This window comes from Crinia signifera, chromosome 5 (genome assembly GCF_055691185.1).
Source record: "Crinia signifera chromosome 5, ASM5569118v1, whole genome shotgun sequence".
In the NCBI taxonomy this organism is placed as follows: Eukaryota; Metazoa; Chordata; class Amphibia; order Anura; family Myobatrachidae; genus Crinia; species Crinia signifera.
The window spans coordinates 198553285-198565451 of NC_139221.1; the positions used below are offsets into that span (position 1 = coordinate 198553285).

Sequence of the window (12167 nt, forward strand, 5' to 3'; positions counted from 1 at the left end):
TGCTGCTGCTGTGGACTGGGTCAGAACCCCAACTCATCACATTGATTGATACCATCAACAACATGGACACACCGATTAAACTAACCCGCAAGTCCAGCACCACCAGTATAGACTATCTAGACGTCACCATAGGCATCCAGGATCACCATATAAAAACAACTGTATTCCATAAACCCACCGATAAGAATAGTTTACTGCACCATAGCAGTTGCCACCCTGAGGCACTGAAGAAGGGCTTACCCAAGTCTCAGATGTATCGAGTGGCCCGCATTACCAGTGATCCAGCAGATCTACAAAAAGCGTTAGACCGCATAGTGCAACTATTCACAGAGAGGGGCTATAATCACAAAGCACTCCTTTCAACCAAAATGGAAGTCCTGAAGAAGAACCGCACCACGTTACTACAACCTGCAAATAAACCATCGGTTGAAACAAAAATACCCTTCATTATAAAATACAATGCGGTGAATTCCATCACCCCTAAGGCACTTAGAGCCTTATGGCCTATTGCATCTACAGATACCAGCCTCAAATGTGCACAGAACAAAACACTCATGCCAAGCTACAAGCGAGGGAGGAACCTCAAAGATATCCTTATGAAAACCAATGTACCCCCTACTCCATCACCATCACTGTTTAATGTTCAAACCAAAAAACCTGGATGCTACAGATGCCCATCATGTACTACATGCAACTTTCTGGAACCCGGTCCATACTTTTTCCATCCTCATAATGGCCACCGATATAACATCAAACATGTAGTCACGTGTACAACGCAATACGTTGTATACCTTATCATATGCCCCTGTGGGCTATATTATGTCGGCCAAACCACCAGAGACTTCCGCACCAGAGCAGCATGGCATCGATCAGCCATCAAGGCAGTAACAAGTGGGAAAGATATAGACCAACCGGTCCCGAGACACTTTAAAAATGCTGGGCACCCACTTACCAGCCTTAAATATAAAATCATCGATCATATACCACCCCTGCCCAGAGGAGGAGATAGACAAAAACTCCTCATTCAGCGAGAAGCCAAGTGGATCTTTACCCTGAATACTGTAGCACCAGGAGGATTAAATGAGAAATTTTCTTTCAATGTATTCTTATGAAATGTATTAATTCCATTTCTCCATATTTCTTCCCTACCTGGTTTATCATACACAGAGGTGGTGGGCTAAGTTAATACTATGGGGCTCTATGTGCATACTATTCATGGCACAACCCCCATATAATGTATATCTACTTGTACATCTGCATCATCTCTTTATGCATGCCTGCCCCTGTTCCATTCAAGCTTTAAATATTACTTTTTCCCACCCGGGTGACATGTTTATTCACGCATTTTTTAGCTTGTTTATCTCTCTTATACTTTACATCTCTCCCTTTGTCTCGTTATTCATACCCCTTAATCTCTGGCTTTACCAGCCACCCGTCTCACCCTATCTAGGTTTTTTCACCGGATTCACTTTTCAACACCAGTCACTCTTATGTTACACAAGATCCCCACTGTCATGTTTACATATACTTTGCACAGTAATTTTTCAGTTTATGCACGCACAGCAAGGACTTACAGAGATTTGTTTACATCTCCTTGCTTTTTCCCGTACTGCAGAAGCTGACAGCCGCCCCGCCTACAGTATGACGTCACGTGAACCGCACCAGGAAAGTGGTTGCGTGTCACAGAACCCGGAAGCCAGTGTAAACCATCTGACGGGGACGTGCTGACGCGACGCAACCCGGAAGCGCGAGACACGCCGATCGGACAGTGGCGCGGAACGGAGCAGCAGCTGACAGCACTCACACCTTGGGGATCCACTACTTAAGTCAGGTAAGATCGCACCCACAGCACACCACCCTGGCACCTGCACACCCTCTACCCGCAGCCCACATCCTGATGAAATGGCCGGTTGGGCCATGAAACGTCGATGACCTTTGGAGCACTTGTAATGCATTCTTTTTACTAAAGATTTATACTACTACTGGAGAGTGCCGACTCTGATTTTTTGCTCACGCAGAACATCTCCCTTCGATATTGACTTTGTCAGTAAGGCACCCCCACAGTTGATATCCTTCCTCCAGAGTGCCAAAGCTCTTTGTATTTATATATACTGTATGTATATATATATATATATATATATATATATATATATATACACACATACACACACACATATACATTTTTCTTATAATGTTATATAAGTTTGCTTATCCTGTATTGCCTGATGATAATTTACATCCTGTGGATAGCCTGTTAGCTAAATTGATAAATGTTTATTATAACTGTACTTACCATTACTTTATTGTTCTATCTTGAGGATGGTATATGTACTCGCCATACAGTGAAAAGTAATGTGTGTACTCTTTTGTCAAGACCGACAAGGGATCAATCAGAAACAAACCTGATCAGCCAGGATAAAGCGGTTTCCATTTCCATAGCGGAGCGATCCGATTGCATGATGTTTACACCATGTGACCCGATTACGCTGTATGCTGATCTACAGAGCAGAGACTGGCACAGCCTGTGTCATTCAGTGTCACATGCGGTTTATTTACACCATGTGACTGGATATACGGGTCAGCAGTATACTGATGAGAATTTGTTATATTCACATCACCAGCCTAGTGGCCAGTTAACATCAATGGTGAGTAGATTTTCTACTTGCTAAAACCCTAAACTCTACTTAAAACACAGGTTTGACCTTGATAATTGTACATGAGTTTCAAGCCATGTCAAAGCGGCTTGAAACCCTGTTCTTACTGCAGGCTGGACCTGGGCATTTTAGGATAACATCAACTCTAAGCACTAGTGAACTGGCTCTCCATAGAGACTTTAAACGGGACTCTGTTTACACTGCGACCTGTGTTGACGCAGTCATAACCAGAGGTATTGCTGCCGTGGAAAAGGGGCGGTACAGACACAGAAATGTGGTGTCATCAATGCCAGCAACAGCAGCCAGTTTCCTGGTGAATGGCAAGATCGTAATGCTCCTAAATTCATAGCAATACATATTGAGCCCGTTTCACAGTCGCACAAAACTATACAGTGGTGCCTATTGGTGGTCACCAGTCTGTGAGTAAATGTAAATGGCATACCAACATGAAGTATTTAAATTTGTGTGGCCGAACATGCTAGGACTAAGATGCCCAATTTTAGGGCTTGTGTAAGCTGTAATATCCACCCCAATGAAACTTGCACTAACCATAAAGCAGGTGCAGATTCTCCCTCTGACCATGACCTTCTAAACTTGCAGCTGAGTGTCTGAGTTGCTTGAATTGACACCCCACCGACACTCAATGAATGGACCCTTTTGCATGCACTACTAGCCACCAATTAGGAACAACGACTACTTCCTACAACCTTACTGTTATACTGTCTACATCAATTGCAACAGGACCTGAGTTTTCTGAATGGTTATTCATCAGCTATGGAACTGCCTGTGGTTCTGAATCAGTCCTACTGGTTTAAGGCAAAAGGAAAAAAGAGTGATGCTTCCTTTTGGATGGTGGAACTGAGAAAAGCTCATGTGAAATCCTGACGGCAAAATTGGGATATTTCAGGGGAGCATCCTGGGCAAATGTAAATGTAAGCTTGCACATACTGTACATACAGAAAAATGTCAAATCATTTATTTAGATTATTCAACACTGTAATGCATTACATTTCCACACATTTGACTTTACTTGCTCATTAACTTAATGATTACTGTGAATAATACTCTTGCACAGTACCAGTTTGCACACTTAAAAGTTTTAATAATAGAGGTATTACAATTGACCTGCGGATTAAAAATGTATTGTGTACCTGTAACTATTTCTTCTGAATAATTCAACAAAAAGTGTACTTACCAAGTAATTCATCCTATGTGTGTAGCTTTTGAGATGCTTTATAATAAAAGTGAGGTGTCCCTTCATGCTACACAAAGTGCAGGAGAAAGCATTTGTATTTGAATGCAACTGTATTATGTATTGCAAGCCTGAAAATGATAGAAGAAAGCATCACTGCCCATTCTCAAAGTGCATACTAAACAATTACAGTCAAACAGTGTGAAGCCAATGAGGCAGTTATGGGCACCTTAAGAATACTGACACACAAAAAAGTGCACTCGGTCAAACAGACTAGCATTATATGTTGTTCCAATGGAGTGAATATTAAGAACAAAGTAAATGTACCAAGTAGGTGGTTATTTAAAGTATTGTGGAGTATTACAAAAAAACGACTTTATATTGAGGAGCAAGATTCTAGTATGTAATAAAAATAAATGGGATAGAAGGTACAGTATTAGGGTAGGAAAATGAGTCTTGTGAGCTATAGAGCTTGTGACGATCAAGACTAGTAATATACGTTCAATGGCATGCATATACAATAATGTCTGTTCATTCCTAGTGATCTGTTCAAAATAGCTGAATCGTCATCTTGCCATTGGAGCATAGCACTGGCCATCATCATACAACTTACCAATTAGTGGTTCGTTTCGACTAGGGCTTGTAATATAATCTTGCAAGGAGCTGTACGTAACTTCCCCATATCTTGAATCTAAAAGATCATAGCAAGTAATATGATTTTTAAGCACAAATGGCACAGTGACTGTTCCCTTTTTAGGTGCAAGAGTTAACTAAAATTCAATCAATTGACTTGGCTGTAAAAGAACAGTCGCCGTGAGCGACGCTGGCATTTTGAGGATCTCTTAAAGCAATGTTGGCACTCACAGGGTTAATGGCTTTTGTCCATCAAAAGCAGGAAGCAGAATGTCATTTTCCACAAGAGTGAAGCCCTAGAATTGTGAGCAAGTCCAAGCAATGAGTGCAGTAGTTTGTGACAATGATAACCGTTTTGCATGGTTAACCCTTTTTGAGTGCAAACATCTGTGAGAGATGGGCAAAATATCCATTTAAAAATGCCAGCGTCACTCACGTATGTTCTATAAATTCAAATAAAATATGTAGCGTAAATAAAGATTATATGTAGTATAGAAAAAATAAAACTTCGATTTCCCGTATAAGGTAAAATTACAGGTCATTATGATGATAAAAGTTTTTGCTTGCCAATTTTCACACCTATTTTGACAAACACCCCAATAAACACTACAGCAGGCAAACTGCAATAGAAATAAAATTCAATGGAAGCAGTTATAATAGACATAACACACTAGTCACAATATAGGAATAACACTATTCTGACAATAAATGCTCATCATGAGGGTTACCGTGGGCTAAGTGAGCTCTCAGATTGAATGCAGTCGGCATGCTGCATGTAACAGGGTTTTATTTAATCCCCAATACATATCCTGTTACCATGTACCTAAACCATATTAACACATAGATCCGGGAATTGGCGGAGAGCGGACCGGTGAACGTGGAGGCGCATCCATTGCCCCGAATAGAGCATCTCCGTTGTGCGCATGGGCTGGCAGATGGTGTAATGGGAGCTGCTCAGATGAGAGTGTCTCCATCTGTATTAAGGCAAGACAAGGCAGTGCTCTAATTAAAGGCAGAGGCTGCCACCTTTTGTCGCACGCAGGGTACTTGTGTAGTTTCACGGCGGCAGGCTACGCTATGTTTTCAGCATAGGCTAAGCTACGTTGTCAGCATAGCCCAACGGCTGCCTAGCGTAGTGATTCTGCGGCAGCCCTGCATAGTCAGCGTAGTGTCCCAGTCAGGCAGCTCATCACCGTACTGTCCCCTGGAGCTTCAGCTCTGTCCCCGGCAAGCCTAGTGAGCGCCTCTCACACATCACCGTAACCGCCAGATCCCCTACGCTGGAGGATGCCAGCGGAGAGGGGATCATGCAGGCACTGGCGGAGAGGCGCTCCATCTGTCTTGGTAATTATTGTGGTATGGCAACCCTTAGAGGTTCAATAGCACGTGCGTCTCCTGCACAAAGGGGGGTGCGGTGTGCAAGTGCATCTAAGCCCAAAGCACGGTGAGCGTAGCGAGCCCCGCGATGTGACATAGTACGCGTCCTCCCGACCTTTTCATACCCCAACTCACCGCGCTTTTGGGCTGGCGTGGATAGTTGGGGTGCTTTAGGAACACATTCACACCTGTCATGTAAGGCAGGTTAAAATGGTCAATGGTTCCCACACAATGTAATAAGCGCGGACTACGTAAGCTCTGGCTGCCCGCGAACGGGCGGGAACACGACGCTGATACTGACAGGGATGCTACGCTAACTACGTAACTGCCGTCGTGAACCTACACAAGTACCGCATGCTATAATTTACCTGGCCCAAGGGTAACGGGTTTGCTCTGTCTGACTAATATTAATTTGCTGGCAATGTTCATGATGTTATAACAATGGAATAGTGGCGCTTCAAAATATTCAACCACAGAGATTTTGCACTGCATTTTACAGTGGTGTACTGAAAATTTGGTAATGTTAGATACTGTAATCTACAGCGATGTGTGCAGAGAAACATGTAGCACACACAGCATACAACTGAATATCCATGAAAGTAGTTACATACTAACCTTCGCAAGTATCTTCATTCTTAAAAGGGCATTTGAAAGCAAAAAAGGAAACAAAGTTAATACATTACCAAAAGAATATATTGACACTGTGTAAATAAACAACTAAACAAATAATACATCATGGTTAATATTAACAAGATAACCAAAGGGACATTTTCATTGAATAACTTTGCTTTCAAGCAGTGCAACTTTATTCAAAACACATTTAAAAAAGAATAAAGCTTAAAAAAAAAAAGGATGCGGTTATGTGACCTATCACTCATGGCTGCTAACATTTCAACTTAGCTGTGGAGTCAAGTAAGTCATTCTGAAAAAAATGCCACTTGGGTAGTGTGCCCTACTTGTATAGTTCTATACAAAATATAATGCTACACTATTATCCAAATGTTACATGATAATTCACCACCAAGGAGGAACATACTTTTGGTATAAATTATTACATATGGATAGTTGAACAGATCACTTTACTGACTGAGATTCACTAAATGGGGGCATTGTCTTGGCCTTGATAAAGAGTCCTAGAGACTCGGAACGCGTTGGCCCAGGATTGCTACCATACCTAAGGACCCAACCCAGTGTCAAGCCTGTGGAGCCTGCAGGGTGGATCTTTTTGGACACTCTGCTTATACCCTCTGTGTGAGAGGGAAATATTATATTTTTTGTCTTTTTTCTTCATTGATGTTTTTATTGTGATGCTTTTACTATTTTACTAATAAATACCCACCTTGTCAGTTCACCCTTTGCGCCCAAGGTTTTATTCATTTTTCCCCTACTAGCGGCACATAAATGTTTACTCATTAAAATAATACAAATTAAGCACCCTATTCTGAAAAATTTACCAACTACTCTGTATCGCTTACACCTAATTTTGTTCCAACAGGGGCCTGCTGTGCGTTCTATTACATTCTGATATATGTATGTCTTGGGTGATTGAAAACACACTAAAATATTATATAAAAGTAGCAGGGAAAGGAACTCACTAAGGGCCCATACACACTGGGCGATTTTGAGCTGAAAGCCACTCAAACTTGGTGTTTTCAGCGGCTTTCTGCTCAAAGCTGCCAAGTGTGTACCGCCCGGCTATGAGCGGTGAGACACACTCCAACGTCATCGCTGGGAAAGCTGTTCATCTGCTTGTATTACCGGCTTTGTGGACATAGCGCTGTGCTATGCAAAGCCGTCTGTCCCCAGCTGACAGCGCCGCGCAGGGGAGAAAGCCGCACAGTGTGTATGCACTGAGCGGCTTTCCCCCCCAGCGATGACAGCGATCATAACTGTCCATACACGCTGGGCATAATCGCCCAGTGAATATGGACCTTAAGCCAATTTCAAAAGCCAGCAGATTTGTATTACTGTCACAGAGGTAGCATAAATAGTTACTTGACGTTTCGGTCAATACGCCATCTTCAGGACAGGGCAGCATGATCACAAGTCATATCAACAGGACATCTAGCAAAGGCAAGCTGGTTGTCCTGTCTATACAACTTGTGATCATGCTGCTATGTCTTGAATATGGTTGTATCGACCAAAACATCGACTGACTCTCTTCTAACGCGATTAGCAAATACAATGTACCATTAGAACACTGGAGTGATGGTTGCTGGAAATGGGCCCCTTTAAAAACCAGACATTTGCAGATAGTATAGTCATTTACCACATTAACAATGTATAGAGTGTATGATTGGTTCATCTAATGTTATCTTCAATGAAAACACCAGTACTTTTATTACAGAAATAAGGAAATATTTTTTTTTTTATACTTACCAAGTCCCCCAGCGTCCACAGCAGGCCTTCAGCATCCTCTCCAGCGGTTCCAGGAGTGCATTGCGCGAGTGTGTGCGCGCGCCGGTGACGTCACCGGCATGCCTGCGAACTCACGCAATGCACTCCTGGGACTGCTGAAGATGCCGGAGACGGTGCTGGAGGCCTGCCGTGGACGCCGGGGGACAAAGTGGACGCCGAGGGACCATAGGGGCACTACCAGGGGACAGGTAAGTATGTTTAAAAAAAATATTCCAAAATCCAGAAAAATCCCTTATCCAGAATGCTCGTGGTCCTGAGCATTTCAGATAAGGGATACTCACCCTGTGTGTGGGTGTATATATATATATATATATATATATATATATATATATATATATATATATATATATATATATATATATATATATATATATATATATGGTAAGTCATTTTGTTGTATTATACCTCTTTCACACAGAAAAGCAAATAACCGGTGAAACATTTCTACCTGATAATTTGTTTGCTGTTCATCACGGGTTTCTTGTGTGGACTTCGAATCAGGTACAGTATTTACCAATAATTTGCCTTACTGTGTGAAAGGAGGCTGAGACCGGCAAAACAACCCGGACCTCAAATGCTGAGTAAAAGACGGGATTTATGTTCTTTTCTGTCTGAAAGTGGAATTAGAGACTGAACTTTAAAAAAATTATAATAAAAATAATTAATGTATTTGACATTACCTTTTTATGTTTTTCTCCTTTGAAGTGAGAATAAAGGCTATTTTTATTCAAGCACGCAACTTTACATATCTGTAGACAGAAAAGTACAGGTTTTATTTTAAGTGTTAGATGAAGCACTGTAAATGATCATTTCAAAAATACAGGTATTTTAGACTCTCAGACTACAAGACTAGGTCAAAATCCAGAGGCCTGCTTTTATTTTTATTTTACTTTACTGTTTCTATCTACCTTTTTGAAATATAAGAGGGACCTTTTACATTTCTGACCTCATGATACGGCAATTTTTTACATCATTCAATTGAGCATTTCACTAGAGAAAACGGATACCCCTGATGAAGTCCACTTAAGGACGAAACGTGTTGGGTACCTCTTCTGAAAACCATTCAAGAATCTGTTGGCATGTGCCATTTTTACACCAGAGAACTTTTTGATCAAATTTACTTTCTGCTTAATGTCTTGCAACCTGGGAAAACTACATTACCGCTAAAAATCTGGAATACCCAATTCAGGGGACAAACATCAGCGTCAATACACTATTGTTGTACATATTAAATATATATACTGTATATATACATACACAGACATTTTGTTGTATGGATTCCATCCATTTACTACTGTGCATACATTCCTTTCAAACATGTTGGTGATTAAGTAGTAAAAAGAAAATAGGAAACCCAATAATATTCTGTGAGAATGCAAGAGAACCTTCTTTTTCCTTAAATCATAAATCTAAGAACGATTTCACTTTCAAATTATGATTACATAGTTATTCAAAGTCCAGAACATTCCAACAAGGAAATAACACCTTTCAGTCACTAAACCAAAAACTAGAGAGAGGGAGACCCATGCAGAGGTACTTTGCACATCCAAGCATCTAAGAGGCTCACCCGAAAGAGAACTTTCAGAAGAAAGGGCAGGCAGGAGTTGGCGAACATTTAAAGGGATTTTCAATTTATTAAAATTGGCCTCCTATTGTCAAACAAACTTAATTTTGCACCATCCAGCATAAGCCAATTGTATTGGGACTATTTGTGGTTCTGGACAGGCTTGACATATTTCTATGCAGAAAGAAGTATTCTTGCAAGCCAGAAGCTTAGACACAGAAGATAATGACACGCTAGACTCAGTTGCAGAATTGTGAGAAGTGCAAACTCTTTCTGACTCAACTGTCCCACATATCAACTTTAATGAACCCTTTTAATTCAAACACAATTCTAACATTTTTCCTGAAAGAAAAAAACACAACATGTGTAAGCTGTATAGTTTCTTTCTAAAGGGGCAGAACTAAGTGTGAGATTAGCCTTTTTTCTAAGCAATCTGTCTAGATCGAATAGAAATTAAGCACAAATCGCTCCGTGTGTATTCTACATAGCGATGACGATGCGCGGTCTTGCATGACGCCATCACCGGCTCAGATACTGACTACATGTAGTCAAGATCTAGTTAAATAGTCAGTGTTCTAACCCATACACACATAGCTACCGGGAAGCTCAAGGGCGATTATCCTACCCTACAATCCTAATTCCTTAATTGTTTATATATACATCTCTGCCACCCTAATGATTGCTTCAGTGTCCTGTCCCCTGATGCAACTGTCCATATTTACCATGGCCTTGTCCTAAATTGTCTTCTACTGTAATTTGTCATCTGTTTTTGCACATTTGTGTATTGTTAGGCGCTGTGGAACCTTTGTGGTGCCATATAAATAAACGATAATAATAATAATAATAATAATAATAGTAGTGCAGTATCATTATAGCCTGCCCTTTACAGATATACAACATATGTAGCTATTTATATTATTTTTGTATTAGATAGAGGAAAGATAGATATAGATCTCCTCACCTCTATGGTGCGTCGTCGGTATAGACCCCTACTCAGCATGACAGCTGTGGATCACTGTAGCAGTAGTTGCTTGAACTCAGCAGCTCCTGTGTGAGTAGCGACTGACCCACCCCTTTATAATGCGGCTTTGGTGTCCGTCATTTTGATGGGCTTTTAACTAGTAGCTATACACTTTCTACTCTGATGGCTATATATTTATCTAAGGTGCGTCGCTAGCTATTAATAAGGTTAGTACTTTAAGAGAACAAAAAATAAGCTTCTTTAAACTAATATTAATTGGGTACAGAAAAAAAAGAAGACGCGGAAGGTGAATCAAAGAAGAATTCAGGGTACTGGTTATCATAGAAAAGAATACACACAGGGAAGTACATGTGCTTTGGCAAATTGATCAAATTGGGAAACCTTGTATACGAACACATAGCAACAGTTTTACATATTTAAAAATTTATTTTGGTATATTATCCATTTATTTGAGCATAAATGGTATTAAGAAACCATTATATTAACATTTGTTGTTCATACAGTTATTTAGCACTGCAGAATGTATCCCCCCCCCCCCTTTTTAATCTTAGGTCATTGATAAATGGCCACTGCAACTTCTCAGTTGCTACCTATCATTTTGTAGAATCTACCTGATAACTGCTACCTAAAAGCGGATTGATTGCTATAGGCAATTTCTTACACCAAACACTGCCTTATTTCTTGGTCACTTCTTAACTTGGGGACACTATTATTAGCAACAGAAGTAAGGCTACAGTTAATTAAAAGCCTTCATTTATATACTCATCAATAAGTTTTCTGAATACTCAATATATTTAACTCCACATCATACAAAGATTAATTATCCGGTACTTGTTTCCTATAACGGCGCCCACGATTCCATCGTACGGCATCTCATCGCATCCCCCGCAATATTGCGGCATGCGATGCGATTTTTAATTGTACAAGCACACAGATGGGTGCTTACAATGTGATTCCATCATTTAGTGTCATCCCCAGTGTCAATGTCACCCCAACTATCAACGCCAAACCGAAGAGTGGCGAGCGGCGGCGGTACGCATCCTCTGACCTTTTCATACCCCCACTATCCACGTCGGCGTGGAGTTGATTTTAGATAGTGTGGCGAGCGCAGCGAGCCCCCAAGCCCGACGAGTGGTGAGCGCATCGAGCCTCGTGAGGGGATGCGTAATACGAGCCGGAAGCGTGGCGAGGGCAGCAAGCCCCGCGAGGGGACATGGATTACTTTACATGTAGTTCGCGTCCCCTCGCCGCGATTCAGGCTCGTATTCCGCGTCCGCTCACTATCTAAAATCAACGCCACGCCGACGTGTATAGTGGGGTTATGAAAAGGTCAGAGGACGTGTACCG

General features: G+C 41.2%; 1 protein-coding gene across 2 annotated transcripts in view; it reads right to left on the reverse strand.

Annotated features, from left to right (window-relative positions):
* LOC146080769 (uncharacterized) overlaps positions 1-12167 on the reverse strand; it is a 95626-nt gene that overhangs the window by 61470 nt on the left and 21989 nt on the right. For both annotated transcript variants that reach the window (XM_083188416.1, XM_083188415.1), the window contains exons 3-6: positions 8955-9023; positions 6472-6490; positions 4460-4537; positions 3850-3977 (exon numbers count right to left, since the gene is read on the reverse strand). In XM_083188416.1, the coding sequence (XP_083044542.1) occupies positions 3850-3977; positions 4460-4537; positions 6472-6490; positions 8955-9023 (294 nt within the window). The remainder of the gene's footprint in view (positions 1-3849; positions 3978-4459; positions 4538-6471; positions 6491-8954; positions 9024-12167) is intronic.